Below are 17,993 nucleotides of genomic sequence, written 5' to 3' on the forward strand. Positions count from 1 at the left end.
TTCCTCAGAGTACCATACTTCAAGATGGAAACTATTTGTTCCATTCTCCCTTTGGTCCAAGAGGGTCAATTTATGACAACTGTGTATTTAAAGGACGTGTACTTGCATGTTCCCATTCACAGGAATCATCACAAGTTTCTAAGGTTTGCCTTTCTGGACAAACATTTTCAATTCGTGGCTCTTCCCTTCGATCTTGCCACCGCTCCCAGAATTTTCTCAAAGGTTCTGGGATCGCTGTTGGTGGTGTTACGGGGCATTGCAGTGGAGCCCTATCTGGACAACATACTAGTCAACAACCAGGCGCCATCCTTTCAACAAGCAAGATCCCACACGGAAATGTTATCCTTCCTGCAATTTCACGGATGTAAGGTAAATCTGGAAAAGAGTTCCTTAGTTCCAAGTACAAGGGTAATTTTCTTTGGAAACATTATAGATTCCCTATCAGTGAAGATTTTTCTGACAGAAGTCAGGAAATCAAAGATTTTTCGATACTTGTCTAGCCCATAAGTCCACTCCTCTGCCATCAGTGGCTTAGTGCATGGAGGTAATCGGGCTGATGGTGGCGGCAATGGACATCTCGTTTGCTCGGTTCCATCTCAGACCTCTGCAGTTAAACATGGTCAGGCAATGGAACGGAGGTTATATGGATTTGTCTCCCCCATTTACTTCTGTAGCAGGAGACAAGGGATTCTCTTCAATGGTGGTTGTCTTGGGATCATCTCTCCCAGGGAACCTGCTTTCGCAGACCATCTTGGGTGATTGTGACAAGACGCCAGCCTTCTAGGTTGGGAGGCAGCCTGGGGCTTCCTAAAGGCTCAGGGAGTTTGGACTCAGTCTGTTCTACCTATAAACATTCTGGAACTGAGAGCGATCTTCAATGCTCTTCTGGCCTGGCCTCAGTTAGCCAGGTTTCAGTCGGACAACATAACTTCAGTGGCTTACATCAATCATCAGGGAGGAACCAGGAGTTCCTTGGCGATGACAGAAGTAACCATAATAATTCAGTGGGCGGAAACCCACTCTTGTTGTCTGTTGGCGATCCACATCCCAGGGGTGGACAACTGGGAGGCGGACTTCCTGAGCAGGCAGACCTTTCATCCGGGGGAGTGGGAACTCCATCCGGAAGTGTTTTCCAGCCTGATTCTCAAATGGGGTCAGTCGGAATTGGATCTCATGGCATCTCGGCAGAATGCCAAGCTTCCGAGGTATGGGTCGAGGTCCAGGGACCCTCAGGCGGTACTGATAGACGCCCTGGCGGTACCTTGGACCTTCGGTCTAGCATACCTGTTTGCTCTTCTTCCTCGGGTGATTGCCAGATTTAAGCAGGAGAGGTCCTCGGTGATCCTCATTGCATTGGATTGGCCTCGCAGGATTTGGTATGCAGATCTGGTGGACATGTCGTCTCTGCCACCTTGGAGACTTCCGTTGAAGGACCTTTTTAATTCAAGGGCCCTTCCTTCACCCAAATCTAGTTTCTCTGAAGCTGACTGCTTGGAGATTGAACATTTTAATTTTATCCAAGCAGGGTTTTTCAGAATCTGTCATAGAGAACAAGATTCAGGCTTGTAAACCTGTAACTAGAAAGATTTACCATAATATTTGCCGTAAATATCTCTATTGGTGTGAATCCAAGGGCTACTCCTGGAGTAGAGTTAGGCTCCTTTGCCTTTTCTCCAAGAGGGTTTGAAGAAAGGATTATTGACAAGTTACCTAAAGGGTCAAATTTCTGTCTTATCTATTTCGTTACACAAACGTCTGGCAGATGTTCCAGATGTGCAATCTTTTTGTCAGGCCTGTGTTCAAACCAGTTACGGAGCCTTAATTTGGTTCTCAAAGTTCTTCAAGGGGCTCCGTATTGAGCCTATGCATTCCTTAGATTATAAAATTTTATTTCTTGTTGCTATTTCTTCTGCTCTGGGTGTCAAAGCTCTTGGCATTGCAGTATGAGTTCCCTTACCTTATTTTTCATTCGGATAAGGTAGTTTTTACGTACTAAATTTAGGATTTCTTCCTAAAGTTGTTTCTGATCGGAACATTAATCACGAGATTGTTTGTTTGTTCCTTCCTTGTGTCCTAATCCTACCTCTCAGAAGGAATTGCTTCTGCACAATTTGGATGTGGTTCGTGCCTTAAAGTTTTACCTGCAGACGACCTAAGGATTTTCGTCAGTCTTCTGCTTTGTTTGTGTTTTTCTCAGGATAACGTAAGGGGCAGAAAGCTACGACTACTTTCTTTTTGGCTGAAGAGTATAATACATTTTGCATATGAGACTGCTGGACAGCAACCTCCAGAGAGAGATATGGCTCATTCCACGAGGGCTGTTGCTTCCTCATGGGCATTCAAGAATGAAGCTTCTGTGGAACAGATTTGCAAGGCTGCAACTTGGTCCTCTCTTCACACTTTTTCAAAATTCTACAAATTTGACACTTTTGCCTTGGCTGAGGCTGCTTTTGGGAGAAAGATTCTTCAAGCAGTGGTGCCTTCCATTTAGGTTCCTTGTCTTGTCCCTCCTGTATCATCTGTGTACTCTAGCTTGGGTATTGATTCCCAATAGTAATTAAGATGATCCGTGGACTCATCTTGTCATTTAAAAAGAAAATGTATGCTTACCTGATAAATTTATTTCTTTTTTGACACAATGAGTCCACGGCCCGCCCTGTTGTTGGTTATTATAAACTTCAGACACCTCTGAACCTTGTTACATCCTTTCTCTCCTTTACTTCTGTCGAATGACTGGGTTGGGAGGGAAGGGAGGTGATCTTTAACAACTTTGCTGTCGTGCTCTTTGCCGCCTCCTGCTGGGCAGGAGTGATATTCCCAATAGTAATTAAGATGATCCGTGGACTCATCGTGTCAAAAAAAAGAAATACATTTATCAGGTAAGCATAAATTTTCTTTTTATTACACATTCCCCTGTTTTGCATAACCAACACTATTATTGAAATGTACTTTTTACCTCTGTAATTACCTTGTATCTAAGCTTCTGCTGACTGCCTCCTTATGTCAAATCTTTTGACAAACTTGCATTTCAGGCAGTTAGTGCTGACTTAACTTCATGTGCGTGAGCACAGTGTTATTTATCTATATGAAACGCATGAGCTAACACCCTCTAGCTGTGAAAACTGTCAAATTGCATTCATATAAGAGGCAGCCTTCAAGGCCTTATAAATTAGCATATGAGCCTACCTAGGTTTAGCTTTCAACTAAGAATAACAAAAGAAACAAAGCAAATTTGATGATAAAAGTAAATTAGAAAGTTGTTTAAAATCACATGCCCTATCAAAATTAACTAAGACTTGATTTATATCATAGTTTTCTACATAAAGACTAATTCTTGCTTGTTATACTTAAAACAGATTAGTTTTACAATTTTATCAGAAAACTACTAACTTGGTCATATACTATTAGAAATATATAGACAGTGAACTATCTGCTGTTTTAATAGGTTATTAGGAGGAGGAAAATAATCAATGACTTAAATAACAATTTAACTAAAACAATAATATATGTTTCTCTTTCATTTTTACTGCTTGTTCCTCTCCTCACATTTAGCTCCTCCAAACAATCTTCAAACTTCTTAATACTAAGCATATTAAGTGACCGTAAATATCCTCCAATTTTAAAAGCAAACGTTTTCAGTAATGAAACGCATTTCCAGTATACTTTGCCACCTTTCTATGTAATTTTAGCTTTAAAAATTAAGGAATATCTAATTCTCAGAACTTGAAATGTACCCTGCCGACTTCTCTAAGTTAACCCTACTACATATATTTCCCTAATTCTCTTAAATTAATAAAATCTGCAAGACAAATCACTTTATACTAACTTTATTAATGGCTAGTTTTGTTGTCTACATACTAAAGCTCAGATTTGTCTCTTCCAAATAAGGCAAATAGTGAGTGGAGTTTGGCTACTAAAAAATAATTGCAGTTAAAACGTTGCACAACAGAAATGTCTTGTAATTTATAAGGTGTGTTTACTGTTCCTTTAAGTGGTAAGGGATTGATTCTGTGTACATAGATTTGCAGAGAACAGTGGGATTGTTTTTTTTTTTTTTTTTTTCTCAACTCTGTTTATTTAACAACTCCCTTTGCTGTGAAGATGAAGCATGCTATTGCTGCAGACACAAATTCAGTTTTTAGAACTGCAAAGCCAAATATTTGTGATACCTTCTTGATAGAAATATTGCCCAAAATAATTTGACAGATACCTCTAGGAGATTATGACATTGTAAACGGATAAATGTTATTCATTTACCATAATCTGATTACTATATATATATATATATATATATATATATATATATATATATATATATATATATATATATATATATATATATATATATATATATATATATATATATATATATATATATATATATATATATATATATATATATTTCTCCAACATAGGTGTGTCCGGTCCACGGCGTCATCCTTACTTGTGGGATATTCTCTTCCCCAACAGGAAATGGCAAAGAGCCAGCAAAGCTGGTCACATGATCCCTCCTAGGCTCCGCCTACCCCAGTCATTCTCTTTGCCGTTGTACAGGCAACATCTCCACGGAGATGGCTTAGAGTTTTTTAGTGTTTAACTGTAGTTTTTATTATTCAATCAAGAGTTTGTTATTTTAAAATAGTGCTGGTATGTACTATTTACTCTGAAACAGAAAAGAGATGAAGATTTCTGTTTGTATGAGGAAAATGATTTTAGCAACCGTTACTAAAATCCATGGCTGTTCCACACAGGACTGTTGAGAGGAATTAACTTCAGTTGGGGGAACAGTGAGCAGTCTTTTGCTGCTTGAGGTATGACACATTCTAACAAGACGATGTAATGCTGGAAGCTGTCATTTTCCCTATGGGATCCGGTAAGCCATTTTTATTCAGACAGTAAATAAGGGCTTCACAAGGGTTTATTAAGACTGTAGACATTTTCTGGGCTAAATCGATCATATTTACACATATTTAGCCTTGAGGAATCATTTAATCTGGGTATTTTTTGTAAAATAATATCGGCAGGCACTGTTTTAGACACTTTATTCTATAGGGGCTTTCCCTAATCATAGTCAGAGCCTCATTTTCGCGCCGGTATGGCGCACTTGTTTTTGAGAACAGCATGGCATGCAGCTGCATGTGTGTGGAGCTCTGATACATAGAAAAGTCTTTCTGAAGGCATCAGTTGGTATCGTATTCCCCTTTGGGCTTGGTTGGGTCTCAGCAAAGCAGATTCCAGGGACTGTAAAGGGGTTAAATATAAAAACGGCTCCGGTTCCGTTATTTTAAGGGTTAAAGCTTCCAAATTTGGTGTGCAATACTTTTAAGGCTTTAAGACACTGTGGTGAAATTTTGGTGAATTTTGAACAATTCCTTCATACTTTTTCGCAATTGCAGTAATAAAGTGTGTTCAGTTTAAAATTTAAAGTGACAGTAACGGTTTTATTTTAAAACGTTTTTTGTGCTTTGTTATCAAGTTTATGCCTGTTTAACATGTCTGAACTACCAGATAGATTGTGTTCTGACTGTGGGGAAGCCAAGGTTCCTTCTCATTTAAATAGATGTGATTTATGTCATAAAAAATTTAGTAAAAATGATGCCCAAGATGATTCCTCAAGTGAGGGGAGTAAGCATGGTACTGCATCATCCCCTCCTTCGTCTACACCAGTCTTGCCCATACAGGAGGCCCCTAGTACATCTAGCGCGCCAATACTCCTTACTATGCTAACGGCTGTAATGGATAATTCTATCAAGAACATTTTAGCCAATATGCCCACTTATCAGCGAAAGCGCGACTGCTCTGTTTTAGAAAATACTGAAGAGCATGAGGACGCTGATGATATTGTTTCTGAAGGGCCCCTACACCAGTCTGAGGGGGCCAGGGAGGTTTTGTCTGAGGGAGAAATTTCAGATTCAGGAAAAATTTCTCAACAAGCTGAACCTGATGTGATTACTTTTAAATTTAAGTTGGAACATCTCCGCGTTCTGCTTAAGGAGGTGTTATCCAATTTGGATGATTGTGATTATCTGGTCATTCCAGAAACACTATGTAAAATGGACAAGTTCCTAGAGGCCCCGGGGCCCCCCGAAGCTTTTCCTATATCCAAGCGGGTGGCGTACATTGTTAATAAAGAATGGGACAGGCCCGGTATACCTTTCGTACCTCCCCCCATATTTAAAAAATTGTTTCCTATAGTCGACCCCAGAAAGGACTTATGGCAGACAGTCCCCAAGGTCGAGGGGGCGGTTTCTACTCTAAACAAGCGCGCCACTATACCCATAGAAGATAGTTGTGCTTTCCAAGATCCTATGGATAAAAAATTAGAAGGTTTGCTAAAAAAGATGTTTGTTCAGCAAGGTTACCTTCTACAACCAATTGCATGCATTGTCCCTGTCACTACAGCCGCGTGTTTCTGGTTCGATGAGCTAGAAAAGGCGATTATTAGTAATTCTTCTTCTTATGAGGAGATTATGGACAGAATTCGTGCTCTTAAATTGGCTAATTCTTTCACCCTAGACGCCACCTTGCAATTGGCTAGGTTAGCGGCGAAAAATTCTGGGTTTGCTATTGTGGCGCGCAGAGCGCTTTGGTTAAAATCTTGGTCAGCGGATGCGTCTTCCAAGAACAAATTGCTTGACATTCCTTTCAAGGGGAAAACACTGTTTGGCCCTGACTTGAAAGAGATTATCTCTGATATCACTGGGGGCAAGGGCCACGCCCTTCCTCAGGATAGGTCTTTCAAGGCAAAAAATAAACCTAATTTTCGTCCCTTTCGCAGAAACGGACCAGCCCCAAGTGCTACGTCCTCTAAGCAGGAGGGTAATACTTCTCAAGCCAATCCAGCCTGGAGACCTATGCAAGGCTGGAACAAAGGAAAGCAGGCCAAGAAACCTGCCACTGCTCCCAAGACAGCATGAGATGCGGGCCCCCGATCCGGGACCGGATTTGGTGGGGGGCAGACTCTCTCTCTTCACTCAGGCTTGGGCAAGAGATGTTCTGGATCCTTGGGCGCTAGAAATAGTCTCCCAAGGTTATCTTCTGGAAGTGATTCATCCTGTTCCATTAAGAGAACGAGGGATGGGGTTCTACTCCAATCTGTTCGTAGTTCCCAAAAAAGAGGGAACGTTCAGACCAATCTTAGATCTCAAGATCCTAAACAAGTTTCTCAAGGTTCCATCGTCCAAAATGGAAACCATTCGAACAATCCTTCCATCCAGGAAGGTCAATTCTTGACCACGGTGGATTTAAAGGATGCGTATCTACATATTCCTGTCCACAAGGAACATCATCGGTTCCTAAGGTTCGCATTCCTGGACAAGCATTACCAGTTCGTGGCGCTTCCTTTCGGATTAGCCACTGCTCCAAGGATTTTCTCAAAGGTACTAGGGTCCCTTCTGGCGGTGCTAAGACCAAGGGGCATTGCTGTAGTACCTTACTTGGACGACATTCTGATTCAAGCGTCGTCCCTTCCTCAAGCAAAGGCTCACACGGACATAGTCCTGGCCTTTCTCAGATCTCACGGATGGAAAGTGAACGTGGAAAGAGTTCTCTATCTCCGTCGACAAGAGTTCCCTTCTTGGGAACAATAATAGACTCCTTAGAAATGAGGATTTTTCTGACAGAGACCAGAAAAACAAAACTTCTACACTCTTGTCGGATACTTCATTCCGTTCCTCTTCCTTCCATAGCGCAGTGCATGGAAGTGATAGGTTTGATGGTAGCGGCAATGGACATAGTTCCTTTTGCGCGCATTCATCTAAGACCATTACAACTGTGTATGCTCAGTCAGTGGAATGGGGACTATACAGACTTGTCTCCGAAGATACAAGTAAATCAGAGGACCAGAGACTCACTCCGTTGGTGGCTGTCCCTGGACAACCTGTCACAAGGGGTGACCTCCCGCAGACCAGAGTGGGTCATTGTCACGACCGACGCCAGTCTGATGGGCTGGGGCGCGGTCTGGGGATCCCTGAAAGCTCAGGGTCTTTGGTCTCGGGAAGAATCTCTTCTACCGATAAATATTCTGGAACTGAGAGCGATATTCAATGCTCTCAAGGCTTGACCTCAGCTAGCGAGGGCCAAGTTCATACGGTTTCAATCAGACAACATGACGACTGTTGCGTACATCAACCATCAGGGAGTTCCCTGGCGATGGAAGAAGTGACCAGAATTATTCAATGGGCGGAGACTCGCTCCTGCCACCTGTCTGCAATCCACATCCCAGGAGTGGAAAATTGGGAAGCGGATTTTCTGAGTCGTCAGACATTGCATCCGGGGGAGTGGGATCTCCATCCGGAAATCTTTGCCCAAATCACTCAACTGTGGGGCATTCCAGACATGGATCTGATGGCCTCTCTTCAGAACTTCAAGGTTCCTTGCTACGGGTCCAGATCCAGGGATCCCAAGGCGACTCTAGTAGATGCACTAGTAGCACCTTGGACCTTCTAACTAGCCTATGTATTCCCGCCGTTTCCTCTCATCCCCAGGCTGGTAGCCAGGATCAATCAGGAGAGGGCGTCGGTGAACTTGATAGCTCCTGCGTGGCCACGCAGGACTTGGTATGCAGATCTGGTGAATATGTCATCGGCTCCACCATGGAAGCTACCTTTGAGACGAGACCTTCTTGTTCAAGGTCCGTTCGAACATCGAATCTGGTCCCACTCCAGCTGACTGCTTGGAGATTGAACGCTTGATCTTATCAATGCGAGGGTTCTCAGATTCTGTTATTGATACTCTTGTCCAGGCCAGAAAGCCTGTAACTAGAAAAATTTACCACAAAATTTGGAAAAAATATATCTGTTGGTGTGAATCTAAAGGATTCCCTTGGGACAAGGTTAAGATTCCTAAGAGTCTATCCTTCCTTCGAGAAGGATTAGAAATAGGATTATCTGCAAGTTCCTTGATGGGACAGATTTCTGCCTTGTCTGTGTTACTTCACAAAAAGCTGGCAACTGTGCCAGATGTTCAAGCCTTTGTTCAGGCTCTGTTTAGAATCAAGCCTGTTTACAAACCTTTGACTCCTCCTTGGAGTCTCAACTTAGTTCTTTCAGTTCTTCAGGGGGTTCCGTTTGAACCCTTACATTCCGTTGATATTAAGTTATTATCTTGGAAAGTTTTGTTTTTGGTTGCAATTTCTTCTACTAGAAGAGTTTCAGAATTATCTGCTCTGCAGTGTTCTCCTCCTTATCTGGTGTTCCATGCTGATAAGGTGGTTTTACGTACTAACCTGGTTTTCTTCCAAAAGTTGTTTCTAACAAAAACATTAACCAGGAGATAGTCGTGCCTTCTCTGTGTCCGAAACCAGTTTCGAAGAAGGAACGTTTGTTGCACAATTTAGATGTTGTTCGCGCTCTAAAATTCTATTTAGATGCTACAAAGGATTTTAGACAAACATCTTCCTTGTTTGTTGTTTATTCTGGTAAAAGGAGAGGTCAAAAAGCAACTTCTACCTCTCTCTCTCTTTTTGGATTAAAAGCATCTTCAGATTGGCTTACGAGACTGCCGGACGGCAGCCTCCTGAAAGGATCACAGCTCCTTCCACTAGGGCTGTGGCTTCCACATGGGCCTTCAAGAACGAGGCTTCTGTTGATCAGATATGTAGGGCAGCGACTTGGTCTTCACTGCACACTTTTACCAAATTTTACAAGTTTGATACTTTTGCTTCTTCTGAGGCTATTTTTGGGAGAAAGGTTTTGCAAGCCGTGGTGCCTTCCATTTAGGTGACCTGATTTGCTCCCTCCCTTCATCCGTGTCCTAAAGCTTTGGTATTGGTTCCCACAAGTAAGGATGACGCCGTGGACCAGACACACCTATGTTGGAGAAAACAGAATTTATGTTTACCTGATAAATTACTTTCTCCAACGGTGTGTCCGGTCCACGGCCCGCCCTGGTTTTTTAATCAGGTCTGATAATTTATTTTCTTTAACTACAGTCACCACGGTATCATATGGTTTCTCCTATGCAAATATTCCTCCTTAACGTCGGTCGAATGACTGGGGTAGGCGGAGCCTAGGAGGGATCATGTGACCAGCTTTGCTGGCTCTTTGCCATTTCCTGTTGGGGAAGAGAATATCCCACAAGTAAGGATGACGCCGTGGACCGGACACACCGTTGGAGAAAGTAATTTATCAGGTAAACATAAATTCTGTTTTTTTTGTTTTAATCCACACTGTTTCTTATTAACTTTACCTAGCTACAAGCCAGCGCTCATCTTTATTAGTACAATAAAAGTTGTGTAAGTTTGTTGTCAAACTTTTTTTTTGTGCTGTAACTTTTTTGTGTTGTTTTTGTGTTGTAACTTATGTTTTTAACTTTCTAGCTGGTGTTGTAATAATAATTTTATGTTTTTCAGGACTAGTAAAAGAAGTCGAATGACCCCATCTACAAAAAAATCAGATACCTCGATGTTCGGATACACACCAGTGGTAACGCCCAGATTTGACACCAGGTGATTTGATTAATTTTGTATCCAATCAATGTTTTTTTAAAAAAACAAAACAAAAAAAAAAAATACATTTATGCTTACCTGATTTCTTTCTTTCCGGATATGGTGAGTCCATGGCATTATCATAAATTACTGTTGGGGATATATCACTCCTGACCAGCAGGAGGCGGCAAAGAGCACCACAGCAGAGCTGTTAAGTATCACTTCACTTTCCACAATCCCCCAGTCATTCGACCGAAGGTAAATGGAGAAAAGAAGCGACACAAGGTGTAGAGGTGCCTTAGGTTTTGGCAAGAAAAACTGCCTTAATAAACAATAGGGCGGGGGCCGTGGACTCGCCATATCCGGAAAGAGAGAAATTTATCAGGTAAGCATAAATTTTGTTTTCTTTCCTAAGATATGGTGAGTCCTTGGCATTATCAATTACTGTTGGAAATCAATACCCGAGCCATAGGACACTGATGATTAGGGAGGGACTAGACAGGTAGACCTAAACAGAAGGCACTACCGCTAGAAGAACCTTTTCTCCCAAAAGAAGCCTCAGCCGAGGCAAAAGTTTCGAATTTATTAAATTTTTAAAAAGTATGCAGTCTTGCAAATCTGTTCCACAGAAGCTTCATGTTTGAAACCCCAGGAAGAAGAAACAGCCCTCGTGGAATGAGCTGTAATTCTCTCAGGAGGTTGCTGACCCACAGTCTTGTAAGCCAAACAAATTATACTTCTCAGCCAGAGTGAAAGAGAAGTAGCCATAGCTTTCAGACCTTTGCGTTTCCCAGAGAAACAAACAAGGGCTCAACTGGCGAAAATCCTTAGTCGCCTGTAATTAGAACTTCAGAGCATGCACAACATCCAGGTTGTTAGGACATAGAGAAGGAACATCAATTTCCTGATTAATATTCCTGTCCGAAACAACTTTATGAAGGAAACCTAACTTAATATGAAGAACCACCTTATCAGCATATAAGATAAGGAGACTCTCACTGCAGAGCTGATAGTTCTGAGACTCTCCGAGCAGAAGAGATAGCAACAAGAAACAAAACCTTCCAAGTTGACAACTTAATATCTATGAAATGCATAGGCTCAAACCTGTCTGGACAAAGGAAAAAATTCTAGCAATCCTGACCCTACTCCAAGAGTAACCCTTAGATTCACACAAATAAAGTTATTTGCACCATATCTTATGGTAAATCTTCCTAGTAACAGGCTTGTGAGCCTTAATCATAGTCTCAATGACCGATTCTGAAAACCCACTCTTAGTGAGAACTAAACGTTTAATCTCCAAGCAGTCCGCTTCAGAGAAACGAGAATTGGATGAAGGGATCCTGAAGTAGGTCCTTCCTCAGAGGTAGTCTCCAAGCTGAAAGAGAAGACATCACCAGGTCTGCAAACCAGATCCCGTGAGGACGCAGGGGCTATGAGAATCATCAACGCTCTCTCCTGCTTGATATGAGCGATGACTCGCGGAAGGAGAGCAAACGGAGGAAGCGGGTATGCCAGCCTGAAATCTTAAGGCACCGCCAGAGCATCTATCAGCACGGCCTGTGGATCCCTTGAACCGTACCTCAAAAGTTTGGCATTCTGTCGAGATGCGTTAGATCCAGCTCTGGCACCCCCCATTTGAGGGTCAAGCTGGAGAACACCTAAAGATGGAGTTCCCACTCCCCGGGATGAAAAGTTTGTCTGCTCAGAAAATCCGCTTCCCAGTTGTCCACTCCTGGAATGTGAATGGCAGACAGCAATTGTGAGCTTCGGCCCACTGAATAATCCGAGCCACCTCCTTTATGGCTAAAGATCTAAGTTCCTCCCTGGTGGTTGATGTAAGCCACTGAGGTTACGTTGTCTCACTGGAACCTTTATAAACCGGTCTAATGCTAACTGAGGCCAAGCCATCAGAGCATTCCTGAGTCAAGAGTCCCTGCGCCTTTAACGAATCCCAGACTGCTGCCCAGCAGGCTGGCGTTCATGGTCACAATCACCTAGGGAAGTCTCAGAAAGCATGTTCCTTGAGAGAGATGTTCCCAAAACAGCCACCACGGGAGAGAGTCTCTTGCAGACTGATCCAGATCTATCATCTGAGACAGATCTGCATAATCCCTGTTCTAATGCCTGAGCATGCATAATTGCAGGGCTCTCAAATGGAACGAGCAAATGGGATGATGTCCATGGAAGCAACCATCAGACCGATTACCTCCATACATTGAGCCACTGATGGTCGAACAGTAGACTGAAGAGAGGCTAGAATCTTGTCTTTTCTTACCTCCGTCAGAAATATCTTCATCAATAGGGAATCTATAATGGTCCCTAGGAAAACTACCCTTGTAGCTGGAACAAGGGAGCTCTTTGCCAGATTCACTTTCCATCTGTGGGAACTTAGACAAGACAAGATCTCTGTATGAGAGTTTACTTGTTGAAAAGATGGCGCCTGAACCAGAATGTAGTCCAGCTAGGGCGCCACTGCAATTCCCTGAGACCTGATCACTGCCAAAAGAGCCCCCAGAACCTTTGAGAAAATTCTGGGAGCTGTGGCAAGGCCATACGGAAGAGCTACAAACTGATCCCTGTGAATGGGAACATGAAGGTACACATCCATCAGGTCTAAGGTCATCAAGGAACGTATAGTTTCCATCTTGAAGGAAGGTACTCTGAGAAACTTGTTGAGACACTTCAAGTCTAGAATTTGTCGGAAAGTGCCCTCTTTTTTTTGGGAACCACGAACAGATTGGAGTAGAATCCCAGACCCTGTTCCAGAACTTGAACTATCACTCCCAGGTCTGACAGGTCCTGTACACATTTTAAGAATTATATATTATTTTTTTTTTTTTTTAAATCTGGTCTACAGATAATCTTGAGAGGTGGAACCTGCCTCTGGGAGGAAAAGTTTTGAACTCTAACTTGTAACCCTGGGATACTATGTCCACAGCCCAAGGATCTGGAACATCCCGTATCCATGCCAGAGAGAACTGAGAAAGTCTGCCCCTCTCTTGATCCGATGCCGGCAAGCCCTTCATGCCGATTTGGAATCGGCTGAAGGTTTCTTTAATTGCTTCTCCTTGTTCCAAGACTGATTGGGTTTCCAAGAAGGCTTGGACTTTTCCTGCTTGGCAGAGGAAGGGGAAGGCTTACCTCCTGAAGTTCCAAAAGGAGCGAAAATTACTCTGATATCCTTTCGGCTTCTTTCTTCTTTCCCTTTACCACTCGTGATATCGTAAATGATTTCTGCCAGACCAGGACCAAACAAGGTTTTACCTTTTTGTAAGGGATAGCAAAAAGCTTAGATTTTAACCATAAGGCCCTGTGGGCTAGTACCGCAAAACCAGATATTTTGGCTCCCAACTTGATGACCTCCTAAAGAGGCGTCAGTAATAAGAGAATTGGCTAACTTAAGAGCCTTAATCCTGTCCTGGATCTCCTCCAACGGGGTCTCTGCTTGAAGGGACTCAGACAAAGCATTGAACCAATAGCCTGCTGCACTTGTCACTGGCAATACACACTGCCGGTTGCCATTGTAAACCCTGATGAACATACATCTTTTTGAAAAAGGCCTCAATTTTTTTTTGTCTATGGAGTCCTTAAAAGCAGCTATCCTCAATAGGCATTGTAGTTCTCTTAGCCAAAGTAGAAATTTCCCCTTCCACTTTGGACACTGTCTGCCACGACTCTTAAATGGAGGCAGCAACCGGAAACCTATTTTTAAACACCGGCGACTGGGAAATGGAATCCCAGGTCTCTCCCATTCCCGTGCAATAATGTCCGTAGCACGGAAACACCTCCACCGCGGAAGGAACATCAAAGTACTTATTAAGTTTACTTAGGGTTGACAACGATAGGATTGTCTGAGGGAGTCCAGAGTAGCCAAAACCTCTTAACACACGGAGGTGTTCATGCTTAAACCTGAAGGATACAACTTCAGCATCAGATGAAGGATTTATACTGTCTGAATCTGAGATTTCACCCTCAGAGGCTTCCGACGTAACTTCCTCAGACGTATGAGAGAGCAACTCAGTTAGTCTGAACTGGATCAGAAACCTTACAATTTGAATCTCTAATTTTCCTCTTGCGTCTTTCCTGTAACATGCGAATAGCAGCTAATGCCTTAGATACCGCAGAAGATACCTGGGCAGCAATTTCTGCTTGCAAAAACACTCCTCCGGGAGATTGAGAGGAACCGCAGGGCTCTGTTACGGCTTGAAACGTCTGAGGAGAAAGCTATGGCCTAGCCTGAACAGCATCATCCTGAGAGAATGGTGGCTCAGAAGAGAGAGAGATCTAAATTTTTTTTTTTTTTTTTTTTTTTTTTTTTTTTTTGGAACAACCATGTCCTCAATACATGAGGAACAAAAAGGCAAGGGAGGCTCTACTTGGTTATATAGATAAAGCTTGCATTCTGCAGAAGGAATAAACTAGTGTCCCCACCGGGGTCTTCAAATTTTAAAGTTGCCAAACATCATTAATTATCTCAACAGGAGAGGGGGGGGGGGAAATCACAAGGAAAAAGACTGGTTAATTGTCTATTCTGACCTCTGTTGCTTATAACAAAGCTATAGAAAACACCTCAGCTGTATAGCTGAGGTGCCTACCTGCCCCCTCTGAAACTCCCGATAAGTGAATAAATCCGGATTCCTACGGGCTCTCCGAACACTGCCGGTTACCTGGAAGTCACATGGTCAGCACTACGCTGCGCCACAAAGTGAGAGCGCGCGTATCTTCACTCATTTGCTGCCTCAGTATGGAACCGCCTCCACTCTAATTTCGGAGGCTGTCTCAAGAGCTGCAACTGAATAGTCGGTTCACAGCCATAAAGTAAGTTGACAGGAACTTACTAGCAGCTCTGGAATAAAGTGTCAAAGCACTTCAATACAATCCAAGTTACACAATCTCCCATGATTAAAATTGAGCCACCAATTCTCCAAAACACAGTCCAGTGCCTGCTACTGCCATAAATAGTTCTGTATGACAGGCAAAGTCAGACCTTAGTACAGTTTATCTGCTTTTATGCCTTAGTGTCTTAGTTTAGGAAAAGACATTTAAAAAAAAAAAAAAAATAGGCACTTCAAGCTGTCTGGCAGGAGGACAGCTCACCCGGCATAAGAGGAAGTCACTCCTCACAGGGGCCTGTGGAAGAAGAAAAGAGCCTACTCCTGTTTTGTTTTTTTTTTTGTTTTTTTTTTAATACATGGGCAGCAAAGTGTTAGGAAACGCAGTGAGGCCCACCCCACAAGTTCCTAACTGCTTGAAAGCCACCACCACCCTACTGAAGAGAATGTGGAGTCCAGCTACACCCCGTCTTGACAAGAAAGATCAGAGCAATTACATTTTGAAGAAGAGGGAAAAAAAAGATAATCTTGATTGAAGAGAAATAATCAGACGCCAACAATTTTCACCTCCTTCTTGCACCACAGGCAAAGAGAATGGCTGACTGCCTGACTGGGGGTTGTGGGAAGGCAAGTGATTCTTAACAGCTCTGCTGTGGTGCTCTTTGCCTCCTCCTGCTGGCCATGAGTGATATTCCCAACAGTAATTGATGATAATTCTGTGGACTCACCATATCTTAGGAAAGAAAAAATAGAGAAGAGTTCATAGTGGCGGCATATATTATGATTTTTCTTAAAAAATAAGATATTAGTGGATAATCTATTATTGTGGGCCATAGGAAAAAAGTTGTTCATAATGCGTAGTATAAATGACTTCACTTTTAATCAATATTAAAGTGAAGGTAATGTTTGCCGAATCGGTGCCTGGTTTTTAATAGTCCTATTAAAAAGAGGGGCACTTTAATTCATCAAACTTTACATTTCACTTGTTTTGTTCAAATACAATCCAAAAATGACGAATCTGGCTTTGTCATTTTTGGAACTGCAAAGAGCGCTTGTGACGGGTGGAGGAAGCGCTGCAGGGGCTGTCAGGATTAAAAGGTAAGTATTTGAACACAACAAGTGAAATGTAAAGTTTTATGAATTAAAGTGCCCCCCTTTTTTTTTTTTTCTTTTTTTTTTTTTTTTTTAGGACTTTTAAAAACCGGGCACCGATTCGTCACATTACCTTAAAATAAATCTACAATTTACATCAGGTTATGCAAAGATCATTTAGTTAAACAATAACCCAAAGCGTTTACTGATTTTGTGAAACTTAATTTTCCTTAATATGAGGCAAGTCCACGGCTTCATTCCTTACTTGTGGGAATACAGAACCTGGCCACCAGGAGGAGACAAAGACACCCCAGCCAAATGCTTAAAGGACTAGTAAACACGGTAGATTTGCATAATCAACAAATGCAAGATAACAAGAAAATGCAATAGCATTTACTCTGAATTTCAGATGAGTTGTAGATTATTTTCTTTTACAAGTCCACGGATTTCATCCTTATTTCTCTTTGCCTGTGTTAGGAAGAGGTAAAGTGAGGTGTTAGTTTAGATTCTTCAATCAAGAAGTTTTTTTTATTTTAAAATGGTGCCAGTGAGTACTATTTTCCTCAGGGAGAAATAGTCAGTCTATAACTTCCTAAGAGGAGTGGAGACATTTTATTTTTCTGCCCTGATGTTGATGATCTTACCAAGCGTTATCTAAGATCCTTTCTGGTTCCCACAGAGCAACTGAAGGTAGTGTAAAGAAAAATCTTCAGTGTGGAGAACGGTGTCATGCTACAAGCAGCATTGAGGTATGTTCAGTCTTTTGTTTCTGGGGAGACATGTTACATCCGAACAGGCTGACAATATTCCCTAGCTAGGGAGGGGTAATCAGTATGCACTATAGGAAGTAATGGTGTACCTGTAATTCCCTGTTGTTCTACTTATTTCATAGTGTACTGGTATGTCACTTTAAAATTTTTATATGTGGGCTGACGCTGGGAGATGCGGTTAGACTATCGTTATACTGCTGGCTGACAGGGAGATATTTGGCACTGTGATGCGCTCACTGCGCTGTGTGTGTATATTTTGGGACACATGGCTAATTTGCAGAGGACCAACATGTTGGTTTTCTTCTCTACCCATGCGGGTCTCGGTTAGGCTAGAGTTACGCCCACGGTGGGTGGGGCCTATTTTTGTGCGATTCGACGCCCAGTGTGGTTTCCGGATTGGCAGCAAGGTCCTGAGGCTCCGGTGGGGCCTAGCTCTGTTTGTTAATCGTAGAGTACAGAGAGGCTGAGAGCGTTCCTTCAGGGTGATCTGGGGGCAGGTAGGCGCCGCAGCAGAGCTGTGGTGAGGTGCAGGGGCCTGAATTAATATATGTAATAGATCTGAGAAAACGTTGTTTGGTCAAAATTGATTTAAATTGATATATAATATACCCTAACAAGTGGTGCAATATTAAGCTATTTGGGGCACATAAAGGCATTGTTTTTTTGCCGAAAACGTTGTTTTGTCTCATAACAGAAAAATTGTTGGGCTTTTATTATTTAAAGGCGCAGTACATTGTTTAGTTCAAAAGTTTTTTTATATGTTTTGACTTCAGAGTGCAATATATCAAGCATAAAACGACTATTATTGCTATTCTGTTTAACATTTCTGAACTTGAGGAATCTGCTTGTTCTATGTGTTTAGATGCCGTTGTC

At 42.3% G+C, this 17,993-nt stretch overlaps 1 protein-coding gene across 1 annotated transcript in view; it reads left to right on the forward strand.

The window, feature by feature from the left end:
• CDCA8 (cell division cycle associated 8) overlaps positions 1 to 17,993 on the forward strand; it is a 121,756-nt gene that overhangs the window by 37,040 nt on the left and 66,723 nt on the right. Inside the window, exon 8 of the mRNA XM_053707149.1 lies at positions 10,352 to 10,447. Coding sequence (XP_053563124.1) covers positions 10,352 to 10,447 — 96 coding nt within the window. The remainder of the gene's footprint in view (positions 1 to 10,351; positions 10,448 to 17,993) is intronic.

Source organism: Bombina bombina, chromosome 3 (assembly GCF_027579735.1).
Source record: "Bombina bombina isolate aBomBom1 chromosome 3, aBomBom1.pri, whole genome shotgun sequence".
In the NCBI taxonomy this organism is placed as follows: domain Eukaryota; kingdom Metazoa; phylum Chordata; class Amphibia; order Anura; family Bombinatoridae; genus Bombina; species Bombina bombina.